Genomic DNA, 24,551 nt, shown 5'->3' on the forward strand with positions numbered 1-24,551 from the left:
AAATATCTCAGCAGCGCGCCACTATAGCTCACCTGGTTGACCTGGCGTCCCATGTGCAGGGCGACAGTCCCAATGTGGAGGTCATGAGTTCGAATCCCGCTCATGACCCTTTCCCACATGTCCTCCCCCCATTCTTCTCCCCTACTTTCCTATCTCTCTCTCACTAACACTATCCAATAAAGGCACAAAGGCCAAAAAAATAACTTAAAAAAAAAGTATCTCAGCAAATAGTGATGTAGAACATAATCAGACATATTAAACAAGATTATAAAACAATCTAAGTGCAGTTACAGTACAGTGCAAGATTTGAATAAAATGTCCTCGGTTCTGTATGTAATGCTGTGTTACATGTTTGGTGTTTGAGTGCCCTGGGACCATGCTGTTCCTGAAAGTGGTGCATTTTTCTTGGACTGCAGCGTAAACTAACTGTTTTCGTAGGTGAACTGCTGTCTCCCGGCTCTCTGGATGTCATGGATGAGGTGGTAGGTGAGGAGGCTGGGGCATCGTCCTCCTCAGCAGGGGCAGATTCAGATGACTCCCTGCCCCAGCCAGCACCTATACCGTTGGTAGAGAGCATTGACGAGGCCCTGGTGCCTGATATCATCGCAGGTACTACCGGGACCTCCTCAGTATTCCAAAGTGCGTGGGTAGCCCTGACCATTCTCCACACTTTCCACAACACCACACAGACGTTGATATGAACCCACACTTTGTACCATGACAATATAAAGTGTTTGTTTGGGTGTTTTCCCCTTTTTTCATGGCTGCATGTTTACAGTTTTTCTCCACAGTATGTTTCTTTTTAATATTATGATTATTGCTGCTTTTTGGAGTGGGAATTCAGACATGTTAAAGTAGAGTCTTTTTGGCCTGTTTGACTAGTTTATAGCTAGATTTGTATTGGACAAACCTAAGTTGTGGTTTACCAAATTATTTTTACTAGAGACACCATTAAAGGAAAAAACTGATTTAAATCATTACTTGTGTCTGGATTCTCCCTCCTGTAGCAGTATAGGAGCTGTAGTACTTCCTGGATCGGCGTTAAAATTGCCTAGTAACGTGCTACAGAAAGAGTTTCTCTTGCTTGTATGTTTTTCTAGTGTGCTTGCTTGGCAATATTAAAGCTGTTTTCATTACCCAAAGGTGCTCCACCTCTGTCATCTTTGGAAAAAGATAAAGACATAGACTTTGACTTGCTACAAGACCTGATGGATGTTGATATTGATCCTTTAGATATTGATTTGGAAAAAGATCCACTCGCTGCCAAAGTGTTTAAGGTATGTTTCTTACCACACCCTGTTCTTCTCTCTCATTCTGTCTGTCAGTATTTAAAGCCATGTAGCTACACCTGTGAGCCAGCATAGAGCAGCCAACACTTGTTAACATGTTAGACAAAACTGTACACTCAGTAAATAATGGTTTATTAAAAACAAAGCCAGTGAGTGCTTGAAGGGAAAGGTTACAATATTAGGCAAATGAGATATGAAATATGCTAAAATGCTGTAGTATTTCAAAAATAAAGTTGAACAAAGTTATAATTTCACATTTAAGTTGCGGTATCTTCAAGATGATTTTGTTTTTGTGAGATAAAGTCATAGTGTTACAATGAAAAACACATTTTAATTATCTTTTGTGGTAAACAAGTACCAGAAATCTGTCAGTTTGTGTTAAATGGAAAATGCGGATATCGACATTGGTCTGACCATGTATTGATTAGTTGCAAATAATAGATCTACCAGTTTAAGTGTTGTTAGTTCTATAAGCCTCTTCTAGCAGATGAATGAGATTCTGAGATCAGTACAAAAGTTTTGATATTTCAGCAAAATAACTCCCTCAAACCCCACTGAAATGGGATTTCACATTTTACATAAAATGTCTCACATTAACTGTTAGAATTACATTTCTGATCCATTTTTAAAATGTTTTTATGTGTGTTCGTGTGATTATTAATGTCAGATTTTCTCTTGCTTAAGCTTCAGTTCAGTTCTGAACTACTGTTGGCATCAGTGACAACAAGATGAACATTTTTGGAAAATGTAGAAATGAATAAAATGATGGTCAAATGTCAGTTCATTGTAGCCCTCATGTTTGTCATCTCTCTTTCTTCTCATGTTCATCCTCAGCCTATAAGCAGCACTTGGTATGACTACTGGGGTGCTGACTATGGCACATACGGGTACAACCCGTACATTGGAGGGGTTGGTATCCCAGTATCCAAACCTCCAGTTGCTGCTGAAAAGCCCGGGTCACAGGGTCTATCAGTCTCCGTGTCGCAGGGTGAGCAAAGGCCCAAATTTTCCTAAATATATTTTTCTTTTCTGTGCTGACTTCTGTGAATTTTGGACCTTTTTCCATCTAACCTTTGAACCCCTGTGTCTCTGTTTAACAGCACTGGATGCCCGGCTAGAAGTAGGCCTGGAGCAGCAGGCGGAGCTGATGCTCAAAATGATGGCAACTCTTCAGGCCGATTCCATTCTTCAGGCCCTCACTTCAAGTTCATCCACAGGTACCCACACAGCACCAAATAAGCTTGGACGTTTTTTTCATGTAACAGATGCTTGTCATAATGAGAATCCCAAGTGCTCAGCAACCCAGACAAATTAATTTACTCAGTGATTCGTTGGATATAAACCAGTCAGTGTATATCGTAGCTACAAGTTTTGCTTTCTGTCTAACTTCCAGTGAGCCAGGCCTCCAATGGGACTGATGACTCTCTGCTGAGAGCTCTCCACGGAGGAGGCTCTCCTCCAGGCAGCAGTCTGATGGTCCAACCCTCGTCCATCCCCATTCTGAGTGCCTGCTTCAACAAGCTCTTCTCCATGCTGCAGGTCCACCATGTTCAGGTCAGCACCCACTCTGTGGTGGCCCACTAAAGTGAATTACAATTTACAACACTCAGCAGGGTTTCAGCACCAGCTATCATCAATCATATCATTTCTTATCACCCTTGTAAACGCCTTAGATCAAATGTACTTAAACTTCTTTAGGAGAGCTTTTGCTGTTAAATATGTCAAAGACATCCTGTGGGACATGTTAATAAGTAAAAATCTGGCTGTTGAATTAGCATATATACATACACACACACACACACACACACACACACACACACACACACACACACACACACACACACACATATAGAGAGAGAGAGAGCTTAAAGCAGTGGTTCTCAGACTTTTTCTGTCAGGTCCCCCTTCGGAGGACAAAACATTTTCAGGCCCCCCTTCGCCTTAAATAGCCATGAAATGAGCCAGTTTCAATTTGCTGAAATAAATAAATATCATGAGCAGTCAAATAGTGCAACAACGTAACAACACGCTCAGTGATCAGTAAAAGTAACAAGGGGGATAGCCTTCGATTTTGCCGTGGTTGTCTCATCAGTCATTGTTGACACCATACCAAGAGCAGTGGGGAGTATGAGATCCTCAGCTATTGTATGGGGCTTCTTGCACTTGGCGATTCTGCTACAGGGCTCCAAACTAACTTTTCCAATAGCAACACTGGTGCTACCAACTTTCTTTGTTGGTGGCACCAGCTAATGATTTGATCACCCCACTCCCTTATTTTGGATCAGCATTGCCACAGCTATGAATCCACCATGCAGCTGATGAAGAGCTGTTTTTGCATGACTTAGTGATGTTGCAGTGATTTTCAGTGATGCAAGACTTGATATCTGTAAAAATTTTTAACCTGAAAATATATTTATTTTGTCACCAATCCTCTTCTGATATCAGTCATTAACTGGACACAGGCTAAACAATTGCTGAAAACGCCCATGGGTAGATGCTACATTTAACCAATGTTCCCTAAATGCCTCACATGCGGCTCTGCTAGATGCTGCCAGGTGGCTGCAGAGCAGCAAGTGTGCGACCAAACATTTGTTGGAAAACAGTGGAAAGTGCGTTCTACACTAATTTGCCCATGTTGAAAGGTTTTCTATTAGCAGAGTTTTTTTTTAATGAACGGACTTTTCTACGAGCTGAAAGCATTTTAAATGTGCATACTACTGGCCATTATGTTTATATAGTAAAAAGTCTGATCGTTGTTAAAATTTGAACCTTCCAGATTGAATGTGAGGCTACTTTTTCTTCCTAACTGACTCAGTCATGGCTACCCACGTGAGACAGGCTTTGTGGTTGAAACACACTCTCAACCATAAACACTCCACCACCTTGTGTACATGATCAGCACCACCAATTCTAATAGTTAATGTACGCTCAATCAGGACTGCTTGTTGTTAACATGGAATGAAGAATTTTGTCAGTAATTCTGTTAATAAAGTATGCGCTCAGCAGAGCACAGGCCTGCCAAGAAGGTGTGCGTAGTCAGTTTAACACTGTTTAACAAGTGATATCTGGATGGAAATATAAAGATCCTATTTTAAAAACTATATTTTTTATTGAGGACATTGGATTACTGCATCGAATATTAAAGTTCTAAATGTACTTTGTTGTTCAAAACATGACTGAAACACTGCAGAAGCCCTGATCTATTAATGAATTTAAAAAGGAATAGAAACTGACAAAGTGAGCAATGATTTCTTCCCTTTCAGCTGGAGTCCATGCTGCAGCTGTGGTTAACGCTGAGTCTCAACACATGTTCTGGAGGCAGCGAAGAGAGTGGATCAGACATCTTTCTGTTCAACGCCAGCCGAGTGCCCACCATCCCATTAAACCAAGGTCAGGACTCCACCATTCTTTTTCTCTAATTCAAACTGTTACTGTTACTCGGTTCCATAGTTTTATATTGTATTTTGTCCTCTGTGTGTTTAGCATCCATCAGCAGTTTCCTGACAGTGCTGGCGTGGTACCCCAACACTTCCTTGAGAACATGGTGTCTGGTGCTGCACTCTCTCACCCTGATGACCAACATGCAAGCCTGTGGTCAGTACTCCTTTCTTCCCTGGTTCAGATGGTCTTTGTGTCCTCAAATATTGATCCATTGGACAGGGGTGTCAGTGAATGTGAACAAAATATTTATAGATGTGGTGACAGGAGTGCAAGGTCCAGATAAAAACCTTGAATCACATTAATCGGTAACAAGAGTAGAAGCGAAAGCCCTACATGTTCAACTTCAAACATGGTAGGGACCAGCTACTTTTAGCCTTCACACGTCTATATATATATGGTTAGCACCGCCGTCTCGCAGCGAGAAGATCCCCAGTTTGGGTCCCGGTTAGGATGCCCGGGATCTTTCTGTGTGGAGTTTGCATGTTCTCACCATGCAGTGTGGATTCTCTCCAGGTTCTCTGGTTTCCTCCCACAGTCCAAAAACATGCTGAGGTTATTTGGTGATTCTAAATTGTCCGTAGGTGTGAATGTGAGTGTGCTTGGTTTTCTGTCTCTTTGTGTAGCCCTGTGATAGACTGGTGACCTGTCCAGGGTGTCCCCTGCCTTCATTCTAAGTCGACTGAGATAAGCTCCAGCCCCCCCATGACCCTTGTGAGGATTAAGTGGTGTATGGATGGATGGATGTTCTTTCTATAGATTAGATTTTTCAATATACACAACAAATAGCCCTCACAAATGCAATGTTTTTGGCATTCATTGCTGGAGTTTGGGATTTAAGTTTATCCCTGAAAGGCCAGTTGATGATTTGTGCTACTCAAAAATGGATTACCGCAGGACCATTATGTACAGTAACTTTCCAAATGCTGGATAGACGATAATAGTTCAATCTACAAATGGAGCCTAACAGTGTATAACAACAAAGTGAGGAAAGTAAAACGATCTGAATACTCTCTGTGTGTATAATGTACCTCAGTACTGTTTTCACTACCAGTAGAACTCTGATAATTCTGTAGTTATTATGTTCTTCTCTGGAGATGAATGTTTCATATGGAACTTACGTTTGAACTTCCAGCCTCCAGCAACGGGATGAGCTCTCAGGAAAGCACAGCTCAACAGATGGTGTCTGATCCCACCCTGGTTCATGTCCTGGTGCGTTTCCTGTCTGGCACCAGCACCAACGGGACAAGCCAGCACAGCTCTCAAGTGGGACCCACTGCCACCCAGGCCATGCATGAGTTTTTAAGCCGTCTGCAGGTCCACCTGTCCTCCACATGTCCCCAGATGTTCAGCGAATTCCTGCTCAAACTTATGCACATCCTGTCTACTGAGAGGTATGCTTCACCTATCAGATAATTCACTTTTAATTACTGTTCTCTGCCCATTGAACGTAGAATCGGTCATTGTGACACCAGTAACAATGAGTGGTAGTGTCTGGGAACTAATGGTTTATCTTGTCTCTTCAGGGGACCCTTTCAGTCAGGCCAAGGTCCGCTGGACGCACAGGTGAAGCTGCTGGAGTTTACTCTTGAGCAAAACTTTGAGGTGGTGTCAGTGGCCACTATTTCCTCTGTCATCGAGTCCATCACATTCTTGGTTCACCACTACATCACCTGCTCAGACAAGGTGGTTTCCCGGAGTGGCTCAGACAGCTCAGTAGGTGCCCGGGCTTGTTTTGGGGGTTTGTTTGCCAACATCATCCGGCCAGGAGACGCAAAGGCTGTCTGTGGAGAGACCACACGTGACCAGCTGATGTTCGACCTCCTCAAGCTGGTCAATGTGTTGGTGCAGCTGCCTCTGTCTGGGGACAGAGAGTTCAGTGGACGGCTGCTGCCAGCCGGCAGCGGAGCCGCTGATAGCAGTGTGTCAGATGAGGAGAAGGTCTGTGGCAGCAAAGAAAGCGTGGCTGGTGGATCTGCGTCGAGTCAGGGTCCGCCTGCAGGCGTGGCCGATCTGGTGCTAGCCAATCAGCAGATAATGAGCCAGATCTTGTCAGCGCTGGGACAGTGCAACAGCAGCGCCATGGCCATGATCATAGGTAAGACACATCCACAGAAAATGATTAGCTAGTTTTACATTTCTTGTCACTTCCTCTAAGCTTTTTAGCTTCTCTCAGCTCATAGCTTTGGTTTTGTGCCTTGTGTCTGTGGTTGTGGTTTACATGCACCATTCTCACCAACCTTAGTTCCAGCAGTCGACATCTTTTTTTTTTTTCAGACAAAGGATGACATGTACCCTTTTAGCACCAACCCAGTTTGATTGCTTGTTCAGAGCTGGTACCATCTTGAACCAGTTTTTGATGTTTTGAAAGACAAAGAATTGACTGTCAGCCAGGAAGACTGGTTCCAGAGTGGCTCCAACACTTTGCTGGTCTAGAACAACGAACCACTTATCTTAGGGGCTAGAGGTGGGACTATCACTACTAAAAAACCAAAACAAAGAAACTTTAGGTTAAGAAGTTAACCCTGGTTCTCTGAAACATGAGTATGGTATCTCACGATGGGTCATGCCTCCTGCGCTGTCCCCAGAGGCAATATTACACTTTGCCAGTCCTGACTGGCAGACAGACATGACGTCGGCTCCCTAAGGTAGGGGCTTCCTCCTGCTATAAGAGCCGGCCATCAACGTCATCTCTCCAGTCTTAGTAAGCACACCTCTTCCTCGCTCCAGGCAAGGAGGGTGGTCTGATGAGATACCTCACTCATGTTTCAGAGAACTGGGGTTAACTTCTAACCCAGAGTTCTCTTTCAACATTCGTTTTGGTGTCTCACTATAGAATATAAAGACTCCCGTATTGCCAGACAAGCTTACGTCGAAGACCAGTCACTTACATGTCCAGCCAGTTAGGCAGACATACTGGGCACTGAACCCTCGCTCAACACTGTATAAGACAGTGATGGCACAGTAACATCCAGTTTATAGAATCTGGTGATCTGGAGTGTGAGGTGTTGCCCAGCTGGCAGACGCACATATTTCTTCCACAGAAACCACCCGGAAGAGTGCCCAAGACGCAGCAATACCACACGTAGAATGAGCACACAAATCCACGGGGGGCTGCAGCCCTCTGCTATTGTAGGCCATGCCAATAGCATCCCCAATCCAGTAAGATAACCGCTGCCTTGTAAGAGGCTTCCCCAAATGTGACGTAGCCCATGACACAAACAGCTGCTCAGACTTTCTAAACCCGGCTGTCCCGTCAACATACATACGTTATGCCGGCACTGGGGAGAGCACATTAAGCCTTTCATGCTCCTGCGTGGAGATAGATAGATAGATAGATAGATAGATAGATAGATAGATAGATAGATAGACTCATGCGCTGAGCTGAAGCCAGTGCAAGTAACAAAGCCATCTTTAAGGAGAGTATCTTTAACTGTAGCTGTTGCAGTGGCTCAAAAGGTGGGCTTGATAGCGCTTCAAGTACCATAGACAAATCCCACGGAGCAGCTAAGCTCCTGGACACTGGTTGAAGGCACCACACTCCTTTCATAAACTGGCAGATGAGAGGCTGCTGACCCGCTGTTTTGTCCGCAAAACCGATGTGCCACACCAATATAGCCGCTATATACACTTTAACAGTGGAGAAAGCCAAGCCTTGATCCAGTAGCTCCTGCAGAAATGTCAAGAAAGCAGGAACGGGGGGGACTGGGTCATGAGAAGCCAGTTGTCTATGTATGTCGGCAAATGCCCCCTCCCTCAGGGGTACAATGGCTGCCTCGGTGCACTTCACAAACACCCGAGGACTTAATGAAAGTCAGAACGGGAGCACCTGATGTTCCTATGTTTCGCCCTGGAAGGCAAATCTGAAATGTTTTCTGTGAGAGTGAGGGGGATAAATAGGGATGTGAAAATAGGCATCCTTTAGGTCTATGGATGCAAACCAGTCGCCCGGACGCACAAGGCGAATCAGAACTGTATGCGTGAACATTCTGACCTTGGACTGTCTCATGTATTTGTTTAGAGCTCGCAGATCCAATATCGGCCGTAAACCCCTGCCCTTCTTTGGGATAAGAAAATATCTTGAATAGAAACCGTTCTGGCTGTGCTCCAGCAGTACTATTCGAATAGCTCCTTTGCTTTGCAGAGTAGTGACCTTGTCCTGCAAAACATGAGCTTTCTGCCCCTGAGCCCACGACTGCAGTATGCATTGAAACCGCGTGGAGTGGATGCAAATTGGAGTCTGTAACCCTTGGTCACAGTTTTCATCACCCAATCACCCATCGCCATTGCTGGGCTCGGGCCGCTAGCGAACCAAGAGGGGCGGTGGGCTGCGGTACAGCTGTTGCTCTGCCTTTCACAGTAGACAGGCTGGCCCACCGCCCCACAAGTGGAACGATGGCTCCCTCTGGTGGCCTTCTGTGGGACTGCACAGATGTGTTCTGTTCCATTTTTATTTGGGTTTTCAGTTTTATTGTTATTTTTTTAATTGTTTTCAACACTTCAGGCTGTGCTCTTGGCTTCAAGCCTGGATGCGCGCCCTGCAACAAGTTTAATGAACGTTTTATTGGAGTAAAGGGGCACTGGTGTGTGCTTGAGCACTGGTGTGTGCTTGTGAGACTTGGCTGTGGCTCCACAGAGCTGTCTCTTTCAAGTGTTTGAGACGAATAATGACCTCATTGTGTTTCCAGCAGTCCATGAGAGGTACAAATTGTCTCTTTGCCCTGTGGTCCTTGACAAAGGTTTAAAAATATACTAGAGGGAGCTTTAATGACACCACTAGTGATTGAATAGATGAATACAGCGATAAAATTATGTAGCTTTGTCGTGGGTCTCTGGCTTGTGGAAAAGCAAACCGCTTCTGAGAAGGTTGCAACATGAACCATCTTCAAACCTGCATGATCCAAGAAGTAATATAGTTTGCATACTTGTAAAGGGGACAGCAGACAATTGTAGTTGCTGGCTGGTGAACATATTGGTGTGTTTAGCAGCTAGAGAGTTACGTATTTTTCTCAGGAGTTGGTGGAAACCAAAAATGTTGGTAAAATGACTGAATACTTGACGTAAATTGATTAGGGGGTACAATTACAACATCAAATGGAAACTTCAATAGGCAGACTTCTTTTGGCTAACATTTTCATCTGTGTTGTGTTTTCAGCTGCTCCTTAAAGGCTCAAAAATAAAACTGCTGCTTTAAATGCAGAATTGCAGGGAATTAAAGCTCCACTAATAGCTGCTAATGTGGCCACAAGTGACAATTATGGGATACTGATAAATGATAATATGTAGGATAGTAGAGTGTAACACAAATGTCAAAAAATCTGTGAAGTGACTCACATAACATTAGCTAACATTAACATAAGCTTACTGGTGGGTGTTCCTTTGACAAACCAGAGGAAAACTATTCAAATATCAGGTGGCGAAATAATACAAACACCTATGTGCTGACAGTTGTCTCTGTTCTCCAGGAGCCAGCGGTCTCCACCTGACCAAACATGAGAACTTTCATGGCGGTCTGGATGCCATCTCAGTAGGTGATGGTCTCTTCACCATCCTCACCACTCTAAGCAAGAGGGCCACTTCAGTCCAGGTCATGTTACAGCCCATCCTCACATACATGGCCTGTGGTTACATGGGCAGACAGGTGAGTCATCGGCCTGCTGGTATTTGTGGACTATAGGTTACCTACCTGGTACCAAAAATTTGAATGTGTGTTTTTTAGGGGTCTCTTTCTACATGTCAGCTGTCTGAGCCTCTTCTATGGTTCATCCTCCGAGTGCTGGACACCAGCGAGGCTCTTAAGGCCTTCCATGACATGGGTGGGTGTATACACAACACTTAATTTTGCTTTCTTTTTGTACACTGAGAAGAAGATTTGTAGTAGTTTTTGCAGTACTTTATATATAAGAAATCCTAACTTTGTTGTCCCTAACTAGGTGGTGTGCAGTTGATCTGTAACAACATGGTGACAAGCACCAGAGCCATTGTGAATACAGCACGCAGTATGGTGTCCACCATTATGAAGTTCTTGGATTCAGGTCCCGGAAAGGCAGCAGACGGCAACCTCAAAGCTAGAGTGATGACGTCAGAGCCAGACAATGCTGAAGGACTCCACAACTTTGCTCCTTTAGGTACTTTCAATCATGTTTTATTCCAAATGTTACACGCTATGGGCCATTTTGTTTGACTGAAGTAGAATTTGCAACTTTACTCCAAATCTTCATTGGTCTGCAATGATCTGTTTGCCCCTTCTCAGGCACCATCACATCCAGCAGCCCCACAGCACAGCCGGCAGAAGTCCTCCTCCAGGCCACGCCACCCCACCGCAGGGCCCGCTCAGCAGCATGGTCCTACATCTTCCTGCCGGAGGAGGCCTGGTGTGACCTCACTATCCACCTTCCTGCTGCTGTACTGCTGAAGGAGCTCCACATCCAGCCACACCTCGCCTCTCTAGCCAGTCAGTAGCACCCAGTTTAATATTAGTAATAAAAAGTGCATTAGCTACTTCAAAGTGTGTTTCCATCACTTTGCAAACAACAAAAGCTTTCTGTCTCATTTGCAAGAAAACTCCTGGCTATTTCTTGATGTTTTCTGTGTCCCCTTCTCCTACCAAACAGCTTGCCCATCCTCAGTCTCAGTGGAGATCAGTGCTGATGGAGTCAACATGTTGCCGCTTTCTACGCCGGTCATCACCAGTGGCTTGACATACATAAAGATTCAGCTGGTGAAGGCAGAAGTTGCTTCAGCTGTTTGTCTGAGATTGCACCGGCCTCGTGATGCTAGCACCTTGGGTCTATCTCAGATTAAACTCTTGGGTCTGACAGCATTCGGTAACACTTCCTCTGCAACTGTCAACAACCCCTTTCTGCCTTCTGAGGACCAGGTCTCTAAAACCAGGTACCAATAATGGATCCTGGATCAAGAGCTTGTCCATTTATATAAGATGTGAATGTTGTTGTGACCTTTTTTTTCTCCCCACACAGCATTGGGTGGCTGCGTCTACTCCACCATTGTCTGACCCACGTCAGTGACTTAGAGGTCATGATGGCCAGTGCGGCAGCACCCACCGCCAACCTTCTGCAGACCTGCGCTGCCCTGCTTATGTCACCGTACTGTGGAATGCACTCACCCAACATTGAGGCTGTGCTGGTCAAGATCGGCCTGCAGTCAACTCGCATTGGACTGAAACTCATTGACATTCTACTGAGGAACTGTGCTGCCTCTGGCACCGACCCTGCTAGTGAGTGATACACACTGGCACTGTGCCAATCATTTAATTATAGGCAGAATATCCACAGGTTCTTTAAAAGCATCCAAAAGTCTTTAAATATTCTAATTTCTTGCCTTAAGGGGTACGTAATATGATTGTAACATTTTGAATGACAAGGTCAGAGTTCAGATATTGTTTTGCCCCACTAGGTATTAAAGATGTGATTGTAGCCTTAGAACACCAGGCTAAGATTTAGAGTGGCAACTGTCTGTCACTTTTTCTCTGTCCTGGCATTATGTATCTAGATTTAACACATAACATACATGGATGGAGATAATTGATACATTTGGAAAGACAAAAAACTTAAAAGACTTATTTTTTTTCCGAAGTTTTCTTAAGTTTCTCTGGTCCATAGAACTTAAGGTTGCTTTTTGGACCTTACAATGGAGCTGTTTTTACTGAATTTTAGGATGTTTTTGTTATGTGAGAAATCATTTTACAAATGGGGACAAATTATCATAGCCCACATACTTCTAGGTGCTAAATGAATGTCACGTAGTGTGGTATGTCGCAGTCATTTGTACTTTTCCAGAGAAATGTAAAAAATACAAAAGCTCTGCCATATGTGTAAATAAAAAACAATGTTGACTGCAAACTGTTCAGCTTCATAACCACCCTTATGATAATCTATGTTTCTGTCCTTAAAGACTTGAACAGTCCTCTGCTGTTTGGGCGACTAAACGGCCTCTCCTCAGACTCCACCATTGACATTCTGTACCAGCTGGGCACCACACAGGACTCTGGAACCAAAGACAGGTACCTAAAGCATCCAATCTTTAAATTGGCTCAAAGTGTCCGTTTATCTTCCCTAAAAGCATAACAACCAATGACACAGTGTTTCGTTGGTTGTTATGCTTTTAGACAACCAATGAGACTGTGTCTTATTGGTTGTCTTCTTTCAAGGTGATATTCCAGACAGACTCATAAGCTGATAGTAAAAAGCGTCCTTACACACTCCTTGTCATCTTTTACTGTCAACTGGTTATGCTTGTTGCATATAAATTCTAATGTGAGGCAGCTCACACACAGGGACTGAGGAGATTTTTCCAAACTTTGTAATGACTTATTTATCAAAGCCCTGAATTTTAACCCTCTAGGATCCAGGCTCTTCTCCAGTGGGTCCATGACTCTTCCCGAGTGGCGGCCCATAAGATGAGTGGGCCAATGGGATACACTGGGGCCGGTGCTGGCTCTTCCTCTGCTTCATCAAGGGAGTATGGCCTCCTGATGCCGTCACCATCCCACCTCCACTGTGTGGCGGCCATCCTGTGGCACAGCTATGAGTTGCCAGTTGACTATGACCTGCCTGCACTGCTCAACAGAGAGCTCTTTGAGTCAGTAACAGTATTATCTCATATGTAGATAATGCACAGATGCTTTTCATTGATTTTTAAACATATCTCTCTTAAAAAAATGATTAGCAGTTTCAGCGATTATGTTTCATTATAATTATTACAATTATTATTATTATTATTTTTGTTCATCCATTATCTATACACCACTTAATCCACACTAGGGTCGTGGGGGGCTGGAGCCTATCCCAGTTGACTTAGGGTGAAGGCAGGGGACACCCTGGACAGGTCACCGGTCTATCACAGGGCTACACTTAGAGACAAACAACCAAGCACACTCACATTCACACCTATGGACAATATAGAATCACCAATTAGCCTCAGCATGTTTTTGGACTGTGTGGGAGGAAGCTGGAGAACCCATGCTGCATGGTGAGAACATGCAGACTCCACACAGAGGGTTCCCGGTGTCCTCACTCGGACGCGAACCGGCAACCTTCTAGCTGCAAGGCGACGGTGCTAACCACTGAGCCACCTTGCAGCCCATATTATTATTATCATTGTCATCATTATTTTTATTATCAGCATGCTGGAATCTGCACAAATCCTCAGGAAGGTCCTTAGTATATGAACAGAATTAATGACTTGAGTGACTGATGCCCTTGGTGCATGGTTTGCACTCGGATGAGGCACAAAAAGAACACTTATTATTATTATTATTATTATTATTATTATTATTATTATTATTATTATTATTATTGATTCCATTCCTTGTTCTTTCTTTCAGGCTGCTGTATAACTGGTCTATGTCACTGCCATGCAACATTGTGCTGAAGAAGGCCGTGGACAGCCTGCTGTGTTCCATGTGTCACATCCACCCCAGTTACTTCTCTCTGCTTATGTCCTGGATGGGGATTGTCTCAGTGCCCAGCGCCAGTCACTCTCAAGCCCAGCACCGCCACCTCTCCATGACTGATGATGGCAAAAAGCAGCATGATGCCAACACCAATGCCACAGGACTAACAGACGACTCCAAACATGCAAGACCACCTGTTAATCTTTCGGAGTCCCAGTTAACCACACTGGCAGCTGCCTCTCAGTCTCCAGGAGCAATAGAGCAGCTGCTGGACTCAGGCCTACCCTCACTGCTGGTTCGCAGCCTGGCTCAGTTCTGTGTCGGCCTCCTGACCATCGCTGACCTCCCTCTGCCCTCTGGTCATGCTGAGAGACGACACCACCATCACCACTACCACTCGCCCTCTTCATCCTCACACAGTCGGCCGCCTTTGGCTGCAGAGCTGGCCGCTCCGGTGCTGCGCTTTCTCACAGAAGTAGGCAACAGTCACGCCATGAAAGACTGGCTAGGAGGACCAGAAGTGAACCCGCTGTGGACGGCGCTGCTTTTCCTGCTGTGCCATTCCAGTGCCAGTGCTAGTGCTGGTGCCAACTCAGGCTGTCAACCTCTGAGCTCTGGATCTGCAGCTGGTCCCCCTCCATCCCAGCCTCAGCCTTCAGGATCACGCTTCTCCCTGGCATCCTCTGGGCAGACTGGAGGGCTCACCACCCAGCAGAGGACAGCTCTGGAGAATGCCACTGTGGCCTTCTTTCTTCAGTGTATCTCCTGCCACCCTAACAACCAGCGACTTATGGCACAGGTCTGCTCTGAGTGAATGGCTTTTACTTTCTTTGCATTACCAGGGACTGAGTTTTGCCATCTCAAAGCTGAACAAAAAAAAGCGATAGATTATGAGCATTTCAAATGTTAATCATATTTGAAAATGTGTGAATCGGTTCCTCTTGAAAGTAGGAACCCCTTATGGTATCAGTGACGTTGTTTAATTAAGTTCTTCATCACTTTCTGTTTCTGTATTGTTTGAAGACTTTGTTTTTTCTGGCTGCAGGTTCTCTGTGAACTCTTCCAGTCTGCTCCTCAGCGAGGCAACGTGCCAATCTCCGGAAACATCTCAGGCTTCATTCGAAGGCTTTTTCTGCAACTTATGCTGGAGGATGAGAAGGTCACCGTCTTCCTACAGTCTCCCTGTCCGGTGGGTAACTTTTTCTGTTGTTGAATTATCTGTTTGCTCTCCTTTCCAAATAAGACGGAGAACTTCTTTCAGTTCAGAGCAGATAGAATTACCCACCAGTTTGCCAACAATATTTGCAACCAGGTTGCTTAGTGTTCAGATGAAAACAGCTTGTTGTTGTGAACATCTTTGTAGGTGTCTGCAGACATGGTTTACACATATCTTCTTCTTAACCAGAGTTAAAGTGATATTATCTGCTGTTACCTAGAACCATTTCTGTGTTACTTTCAACTTGGCACAAGTCTGAACTGAACCTTCGTATTAATGGATAGACGCGCACGAGCATATAGGAAGTAATTAAGGGAAGGATTTTACCCTGTTTCAGCATTAATATTCGTCTGAAAAAACATCACAGTTTTGCTTTATCAAAGTTTGTGTACTAAAATCACAACAGACCTTTATCGTGAACTTTGCTCTACAACTCCAAATCTGTTATGAGACAAACAGACACAAACAGCTTAATGATTAATGTATAAAGATAGGGTAAGGTAAGCTGAGGTTTTCTTCTGCTAAGACAAGCTAAAGTGTGTTTCTTCCAGCTGTATATTGCCTTTGACTTTGTTCAGTACCTGCAGCATCAGACATTAGCAGGATCCATATGTACATCTTCAAAGAGAGAGTTGCACACATTTGCACATGGAACGGAGCCAGTTACTTCACTAAATTCTTCTCATTATAAATGATCAAAGAAAGTACACACAGAATGTAGGTTTAGTTTTCAGATGTTTAGGACTATTTCTTTGAAGGTTAGTACAAACCTGGAGCATCAGACAGCGGTAAGGTCCACGAGTGTTACAAAAGAATGAGAGAACTGCGAAAAATGTATGTACAGAGCAACAGTAGTAACTTTATGAATTAGGTTAAGCTAATAAGTATCCAAATGTGGAGACAGAATTCGTCAGGATCTAACAGCAGATGTGAACTTTCCTTCACCTCAGACAGGTGAGCTGCCACAAAGATTCACAGTTTATCAGCTGCAGTTCTGTATATTTTTATTCCATTGCATTTAATTGACAGCTATAGTTAATACAAACAAAACATACGAGCAGATGATCAAATATTATGTTTTGTTAGAGATTAAGCTCAAAAGCATTCTGTAAAGTTGATAAAGTAGCTCAGACTTCTCACGAATAATAATCAAATGCTAAAATATGTGTCATATTACACTAGTGGGCTTTTTTAATTTTTTTTTTAGCAGAATGAGTATATTTATTGCTTTTGGTTACTTAAAGCTGCTTTTATCTTGGATAATTAATTTAGCAACGTTTACTTGTACTGTACTGAAGTATTTTTACTTTGTGGTACTGCGTCTTTTACTGTAGGACAGCTAAGTAGAAAGCAAGCAGATGTAGGCCAAACAAGACATCATCGTAGTAGGTCCAAATATGTTATATTCTCTGGAGATGAAAACACACATGACTGCAGACCACTCTGGTAGCTCAACCGGATAAGACGCCGACCCATGTACAACTATAGTCCCAGACGCAGCGGCCACGGTTCGAATCCAGCCAGCAGCTCATTTGCTGCATGTCCTTCCCCCACTCCCCTCTCTGTCTCTGTCCACTGTCCTATCAAATAAAGACAAAATAAACCCAAACATGATCTTTAAAAAAAACATACATGGCTGTCATAATACAATAATTTAAAGCCATGAGTCCTCATCTTCTTGTTAAAAACAGAACTGACAACGACAAGCATCAATGATTAATGTAGTGTTTAGCTATGACCACAAGGGAGCAGTGCAGCAACACGAAGGAGAAGCCTCCTTTTCCATCACTGTGGTCCCCTGAGACTGATTCATGCCTGGTATTATGCATCCTCAGTGACATTTTTATGATCTATATTTTACACAGCTCAATGATTGGTTGTTAGAAAAGCTATTTTAGGAGTGTGCATGTGCATAGGTGTGTCTGGGGGGCAAGGTGTAGAGAAATTGGTTTTAATTACCCAAACCAAGCCATTTCAGCATTCTAGCAGTTCCATTGTTCTCGGTATTATAGGCTGTCCTTTCTTGCAGAGGGAACTGCAGGGGACAAGGTTGTTTAGTTGGTCCAGACAACATATTTCAGCATCAGCTGCTATGACATTTGAAACAGATATTTGCTGTGCTGCTGAAAAGATGAATCCTTTTAATTTTGGTTACTTACAATTTATGAGTTTGCGCTATACTCAGAAATATCAAATTGACATCTCATTGCTTTACTAACTATGCTTATGTTCACCAGAGGACAAACCTTTTTAGAACATTTGTTGGCTGTTCTACAGAGCCCAGCTCTGTACTGTGTACACAGCAGTACAGGAGTTAGGTGTGTGGTTAAAAATCCAGGTGGCATAAGAAATCCATTTTATTTACTTTACTGAAGACTCCATGACCTGGATGGCTGATGACCTTCAGAGATAAATGATGCTGTCTGTTTTTTGTAATACTCATGTTTTTACTTCTCTCGTGCATTCGTTGGAAGAAAGTCTAAAATTAACCTTCTGAGCCCTAAAAAAGTTGGAGTGTAATTTTTAAAAAATCTGCAAAATTAGACCATTTATCAGAACCAGGAATTGTTAAAAAAATAAAATAAAATAAAAAGAACAGTAAAGTAACAGTCCTTGAACTACTGATACCTTTATTCTCCATGTTTCAATTAAAAATTCTGCAAAAATAAAACATCAGCATTAACCAGATCCTTTGAAAAAGAAAAAAATCCTGCAACTGTTGGCAGAACTGAGAAGCCACGAGGGACTCGACTGCAACCATCAGTCATTTGACAAAAATTCAGGCACTATTTGAACCTCTAAAAAAAACATCTCAAGACCACCGATGCCATATCTAGGCCATATAAACAGTATGTGGGGCCAGTATACTTTTCAGTTTTGAAATTTACTTTAGCTAAGCTAATCATTACTTTTTTGGAACATGCTAACACAATGCTTTAAATCTTGTTTTTGTATTATTTATTTTTTTACTTCTCAGTTATACAAAGGACGCATCAATGCCACCAGCCACATGATCCAGCATCCCATGTATGGAGCAGGCCACAAGTACCGCACCCTCCATCTACCAATCTCCACCACCCTGGCTGAAGTCCTGGACCGGGTGTCTGGTATGTTTCAAGTCAGAAAACTCAAACTTCCAAGTACAATATGCTGCTATATGCAACATGAGTCATGATCTGTGTGCTGAGCAGGGTTATGAGCATATGTGAACCTTTTATTAGGTAAAGAAAGGAGTGTATTCATGCATAGATTACAGCGTCTTAGTATGCTTACAATACCTCCAGTGACCTCCTCTAGTTCTAACCACATTTATGTCCTTTTTTAATTTTGAAGGTATAATCACAAAACATGCATGTTTGCACAGATGTTACTGTCAGACAGACTGATGCAGGTGTTGTTGATGATTCACAAAGTTGCATATGATGGTGTCAGCCATGTCTCTTTAAACTTGAAGTGTCTTACTCATTTTTCTTGACACTCTTTTTGGTGTCAGCGTTTGAGACAGCTCCTTTATCAGCACTTCTCCAAAGCAGTGGTTTTCCCCATACATAAAACATCACCTCCCTGATGTTTTCAGCTTTCCATGTTCTGGAGGCTGTTTTGCAAAAGCTCAGTTTTCAGCGGGAGACACTGACGGGCTCATTGTGGACATGATGTAAATGTATGTAAGTGACAGACAAAGTAAACTGGTATAGCAGAAGATATTTGCAGGTTGTATCAGGGGAATGGCTAAATCTTTCTGTGCAGGCTGTTAATGTATTTGACCACAGCAATATTCACAGTGAATTACGATCAAACATCGTTTTTGAAGCCTCACCTCCATCTTCATCAATATTGTGTTGCCCCACAGCTGGTGAGTGTGTAGTTTAGTGCCCTGCTCAAAGTCACACATCGTTAAATGGGGAAAACCTGCTTCTTGTATTCATCTCACCATTCAAGCTTTTTATCCCCTTTGGTTATGTCTTTAAATTTTAAACACCATTCTGAAGTTAATGTCTTGTGACAGGGCAAACATCAAGTCACCACATGTCCCAGCCCATCACTGAGCACAGTTTTACTAGTGTTTGACGGTTTTGCTCTGGTCCTCAGTGTGCTTTTAAATGCAATCATTTTTTAATAAGTTGAATTTCTCTGATCGTTTATTTTACAAAAATCAAACCAACCTGAAATCAACATGTACAACAGTTTTTCAAGTGCCCACAGGTTTTACATTTACGTAACTGATGATGGCTTGACATCCTATAGATGTCAAACGGTTTTCACAGTGATCATTAGAATAATACAAGCACATCAGATTATTTTCTCCATATTGTACTTTATCCAGATGATGTTTTTTTAAGTATAAAAATTACCACAAATTGTCCAGATAATGGATGGATGGATGGATGGATGGATGGATGTTTGAATGTTTGACTATATTATCTTAATCTGTAAGCTCTGCTTTGAAGACATATCAAAAAGGCAACAATTTCCTGCAATTTCATGCAACATACTTATTTTTTCACATGACATTGACTGCTTTATGTACCAACCTCTCCATGACAAATGACTTACCAAGTTTAACTTGTTTTGTAAACGAACGAAGGACACAGGGGCACCCTAGCCTAATTCTAATCATGGAGTGATTGATTAAGTACTGGAACGGTTTTTTCAACCATTGGAGCTGCAGTTTTAATTACATCCTAAATATTAACAGATTGTATCCCAGCAGTCAGCTTTGGGGTTCAGCTCTGTGCCCTTGTGGTTTAATTCGCTGGGCATTCTCTTGCTCAAGGTCAGCAGTGCAGCACTGACACCGTGAGCTGCAGTGTTACCTGTTAGCTTTTAGTCAGCAATGTGCATGATGAATAGTTCACTCTTGGGACCTTGAACAGCTGATAGCAAGCCTGATACACTCTTGCTGTTATGTATCTGTGTGTCTGTCAGACACATCAACTACTGCCTGGACTTCTGCTGCTGTGCAGAATGTTATTTAAAAGTATCTGCCTTTTTAAACTTGCAGATACGAACTTAAAAATAAAATCAAAATGAAGTGTGAAAAAAGACTGTATTAGTCATTTGATCTCATATTCTCTTTTATTTGTTCATACAGACACACCCAGCATTACAGCCAAGCTGATCAATGAGCAGAAGGAGGACAAAGAGAAGAAAAATCACGAGGAGAAGGAGAAGATGAAAGCAGACAGTGGCTTTCAGGACAACTACAGCGTTGTTGTGGCCTCAGGTATTTGGATCTATTCCATACACAGCTCTTGTCCAGTGACACATCAGCTCATCGGCTTATTAGCCAACTTCTGATGGCCACCACCCCCACTCCCCACTCCCCCTTTCACGACAATCATGCTTCGTGTCAATCATTTATTAACATACAAGACGCGCTAGCATTGTAGTGAGTATGCTGTGACTAAATCTGAGTACAAAAGTCAATATTTTGATGAAAACCAAATATTAACCTGTATTTCTGCCAATGAGATAAACTGGTGCCTGATGCTTCCATGTCATCCATTTCTGCCATCAGGCTTAAAGTCGCAATCCAAGCGGGCTCTTTCAACCCCTCCCCGGCCTCCATCGAGGAGGGGTCGTGTCATGAGCGACAAGTTGACTGCTTCATCTGGTGTGGACCCCTCAGCCAAAACCATCAGTGTGCCTGTCTTCCACCTCTACCACAAGCTGCTTCCAGGTACCAAATGTACACGTGACTCACTTCAGAAAGTGTGCAGAGGCGTAGTTTGTGATGTGAATGAAGTGGCCAATCAGCCTCCCTCAGATTAATTGGTGTCAGGTTGGTAGCGACTGTTAAGTTAGCTGGCATTATCGGTAAGGAAGGAGAGAAGAGCCAGAAAAATGAATGTGTTGTGTTGAGTTTAGAAGAAAATTAGACTTAATTTGTCTTGTATTTATAATGTTTTGGTTCACTTGGCACTAGCTATTCAGTGCTTGGGGTCTATGTTAGCAGCATGCCTATTAAAGCACAAAGACATAAGAACTGCAGTTTTCTATTTTTTTCACAAGTCAGACCATCACTACAGTTTTGAACAATGTTATGACATGTTGCAGATTGTTTTCATTTTTTTGTAATTGCCCTGTCCTCCCTTTTAGGTCAGCCCCTCCCGCCTGAGATGACCCTTGCCCAGCTACTGACGCTTCTGTACGACCGCAAGTTGCCACAGGGCTACCAGTCCATCAACCTAACAGTGAAACTGGGGTCCAAGGTCATCTCTGACCCCGGCCTTTCAAAGACAGATTCCTTCAAGAGACTACGCACTGAGAAAGGTAATGGAACACACAATTCCTGAGGACGTGTCCTCCATGATAAAATAATAATTAAGTCAACAAAAAGTTTAAAAAAAAATACACAATATCCAGTCCATTCACAGTGATTTTGTAAGAGTGAACCAAAGGGAGTACATATGAACTGGTAGGCACTGACAGGTAACTCATAGACTGGGCTTCCACATTGTCAGCTATTCCAGTTACTGTCATGAAGTCCTGCTGTGCTGTCACATCTGACAAAGAAATAGAGGGTTATAAACACTACCTGTCAAGACTACACCTGGACCTTATATGTCAAATTATTAACAAACTAATAAACAGAATGTAACTGAGGTGCTTTTTATTGTCACATCCCAGAGGGTTATGTCGTCTGTGGCTGCAGCGTTTTACACGTTTTGGCGAGGAACCACCAAATTGCAGGCAGTCAGATTCACACCTCGGTTTTTAAGACCATTTCAGTGTCTGAAACATGAAATATGGAGAAATCACAAATAGTTAATTAAACTATTTATTATATGATGGAAATGTTAAAAAAAAAAAAAAAACTTCAACTTGTTTATTGTATCTAAACTCAACATCTACTTACTTTAGGTTAGTGATATGTTTTAAAGCCCCAGAAAAACTAATTAAATAGTAAATCTGGAGATTTCAACTCATCCTCTAACTGGACCTTGGCATAGCATTGGTTTGGCAGATTAGTCGTCTGTGTTACTCTGCTGATGGCCTTCTATATAAATTCCACATTCATCTTGTGTAAATTTGGGAGTCTGTTCTGGAATCTTGTGTTTGTCCCACATTGCATTCACACAACACCACTATAACTGACTGACAACAGCAAACTAAAAACTTCTCCTGCTTTCAGTAGTTCTGAAACAAAAAGGGAGACAGACCGGAGTTTGTTTGAGCCTTACCCAACAGGCAAGAGGGTTTGGTGTGAAAGTGACCTGTGCTACTCTCGTGTCTCATAGTAGTGACCACAAGCAACATAAATGTTCTGAGTGTTGGATTCTTACATTTCTACAAATAATCTTCCCATTTTGGGGTCATCTCTGCTCTTTATCCAATGTAAAACTGTCTGAATAGAAGGTAACAAATAATGTTTATTTTTAGGCCCTGTTAGAACTGAAGATTATGTGAAGGGTATTCGGGAACTATATTGTGAATGTATTCAAAATTTGTTGTGCTGCAGTAAAAATCATGTCAAGTGGTTATTGCTCTCCTCCTGGGTCAAGATTGAAAGGAGTTATACTTTGGTCAGGGCTCAGTCTACATCACCTGGCCTGTTTCTTGACCCACATTGCATTAGGATTTTGAGTTTAGTGCGGCATTCACATATGAACAATGGCTGATAGAAACATTATTTTAAAGCTGAGACACTGTGCTAAATTTTGTTCTTTGTTTTGACTCCAGAAAGTATGTTTGTAGTTTAATTTTTACAAGTTTACCATGACTTTCTTATGGAGCGATTCAGATAATACATTGAACAGTGCTACTGAAGGACAGTTATTTAGGACAGCTGTGATAAAACTGCTGACATCCGCTCGCCATAAGACAGCACTGCTGGTCCATGAAGTGGTGACTGTAGGACTGGTTATATTTAGCTATTTGATACTGCAGACTCATGTGTCAGTACTAGGTCATATTAATTTTCAAGTTTGATGTCCTGTTTTGATGATCTCAGTACTGGTGAATGGGCAGAAATGCTCAGATAGGTTTTGTCCATTCACCATGTCCTATCCAAAATCCATATAGTGTCACTGGCTTGGATGACTTTTCTGATGAATGGTTGGGTAATGCAGTGTCACAGATGTAATTTGAAACACAAACATGAATTCATTATAACCATGTTTTGTTTTGTTTTAATTTATAAAAAATATAAAGGAAAAAATTAAAAAGTGTAATTTTTTTTTAAAATTCCAAATTGTAGAAGTTTATCTCAGTGGACCTATTACTGGTATATACAACCTAAACTGACTTACAATAGCAGAGGAAGTGCTAACATTAATGACTGTACTTCTGTACATTTGTTTTAATGTCCCTGTAAGCCATTCCAATTGGCCTGTACCAGAAAGTGAAATCCTTGCAGGGCCTTGAATGTCTGTTGTGTTTTCTTGTTCTGATTGTTTCATTACTAGTATAAGACATAATTTGAAGACAAGACCACAGAGTGTGTGCTCTGAATATTGAACCATCTTTGGTAACAAAATAGTTTACTTTTTACATCACTACTTTTGCTAGAACACTAATGCCAGACCACACAGTATCTATCTGATTCGATGGTCATTTATAATAGGAGATTATAGAGTCGTAACATTTTCTGTCACGACTATGTTGAGAAACAGACTATGCAGTGGTCCCCAGCCAATCATAGTTTGCTGTTTGCATAGCTTGCATAATGTCATTGGAAAGGATGTGTACTATGACAATAGCTGCCTTGTGTTTAGGAAAAGATAAATACCTGTAAACCCATTCATGGGTCAAACCCTTAGGATAGTGTGAGCATGCTATCCGTTAGCCTGTCTTTTACTTGGACACAATGGTGGTTTATGAAATAGTGCTCTGTGCTGTTGGTTTTTGTCGTGCTATATGTGACGGATCCAAAATTAAGGTACACAAACATCTCACTGGCCAGCCCTTTTTCTTGCCCTCATAAATTCCCAGCGTGTTTCTGGTTAGCTGATAGACCATAGTCTGATAATGTGCTTCCCACAGGTAAGCGTGTTTTTAACAAATAAATAGCAGCAGTAATATCCTAAACATTAGCATAGCAAGTCCAAATCCAAATAAACCCAATGAGTCTTAATAGTATATTTTATTTATGATATTTTTTATTCTTCCATACTCTTGAGCTTGAGCATTTTTTTGACTAGATGCTGAGAACTCTTCTGATACACCTTTTGATTTGACCCTCCTTAATCCT

At 42.4% G+C, this 24,551-nt stretch overlaps 1 protein-coding gene across 10 annotated transcripts in view; it reads left to right on the forward strand.

Moving 5' to 3' along the window:
- The window catches only part of birc6 (baculoviral IAP repeat containing 6), a 132,122-nt gene that overhangs the window by 43,571 nt on the left and 64,000 nt on the right, over positions 1-24,551 (forward strand). For 6 of the 10 annotated variants that reach the window (XM_008306820.1, XM_008306824.1, XM_008306821.1 and 3 more), the window contains exons 37-59: positions 439-639; positions 1,144-1,277; positions 2,124-2,277; positions 2,390-2,506; positions 2,683-2,843; positions 4,553-4,679; positions 4,773-4,883; positions 5,863-6,121; positions 6,254-6,825; positions 10,193-10,368; positions 10,447-10,543; positions 10,661-10,855; positions 10,981-11,181; positions 11,342-11,621; positions 11,708-11,964; positions 12,642-12,750; positions 13,092-13,328; positions 14,074-14,941; positions 15,188-15,331; positions 18,336-18,465; positions 20,451-20,582; positions 20,877-21,038; positions 21,458-21,631. In XM_008306820.1, coding sequence (XP_008305042.1) covers positions 439-639; positions 1,144-1,277; positions 2,124-2,277; positions 2,390-2,506; positions 2,683-2,843; positions 4,553-4,679; positions 4,773-4,883; positions 5,863-6,121; positions 6,254-6,825; positions 10,193-10,368; positions 10,447-10,543; positions 10,661-10,855; positions 10,981-11,181; positions 11,342-11,621; positions 11,708-11,964; positions 12,642-12,750; positions 13,092-13,328; positions 14,074-14,941; positions 15,188-15,331; positions 18,336-18,465; positions 20,451-20,582; positions 20,877-21,038; positions 21,458-21,631 — 4,998 coding nt within the window. The remainder of the gene's footprint in view (positions 1-438; positions 640-1,143; positions 1,278-2,123; positions 2,278-2,389; positions 2,507-2,682; positions 2,844-4,552; positions 4,680-4,772; positions 4,884-5,862; positions 6,122-6,253; positions 6,826-10,192; positions 10,369-10,446; positions 10,544-10,660; positions 10,856-10,980; positions 11,182-11,341; positions 11,622-11,707; positions 11,965-12,641; positions 12,751-13,091; positions 13,329-14,073; positions 14,942-15,187; positions 15,332-18,335; positions 18,466-20,450; positions 20,583-20,876; positions 21,039-21,457; positions 21,632-24,551) is intronic. The other 4 variants (XM_008306828.1, XM_008306829.1, XM_008306825.1 and 1 more) reach the window with 2 other exon arrangements.

Source organism: Stegastes partitus, unplaced genomic scaffold, assembly GCF_000690725.1.
Source record: "Stegastes partitus isolate 25-593 unplaced genomic scaffold, Stegastes_partitus-1.0.2 Scaffold47, whole genome shotgun sequence".
Classification (NCBI taxonomy): Eukaryota; Metazoa; Chordata; class Actinopteri; family Pomacentridae; genus Stegastes; species Stegastes partitus.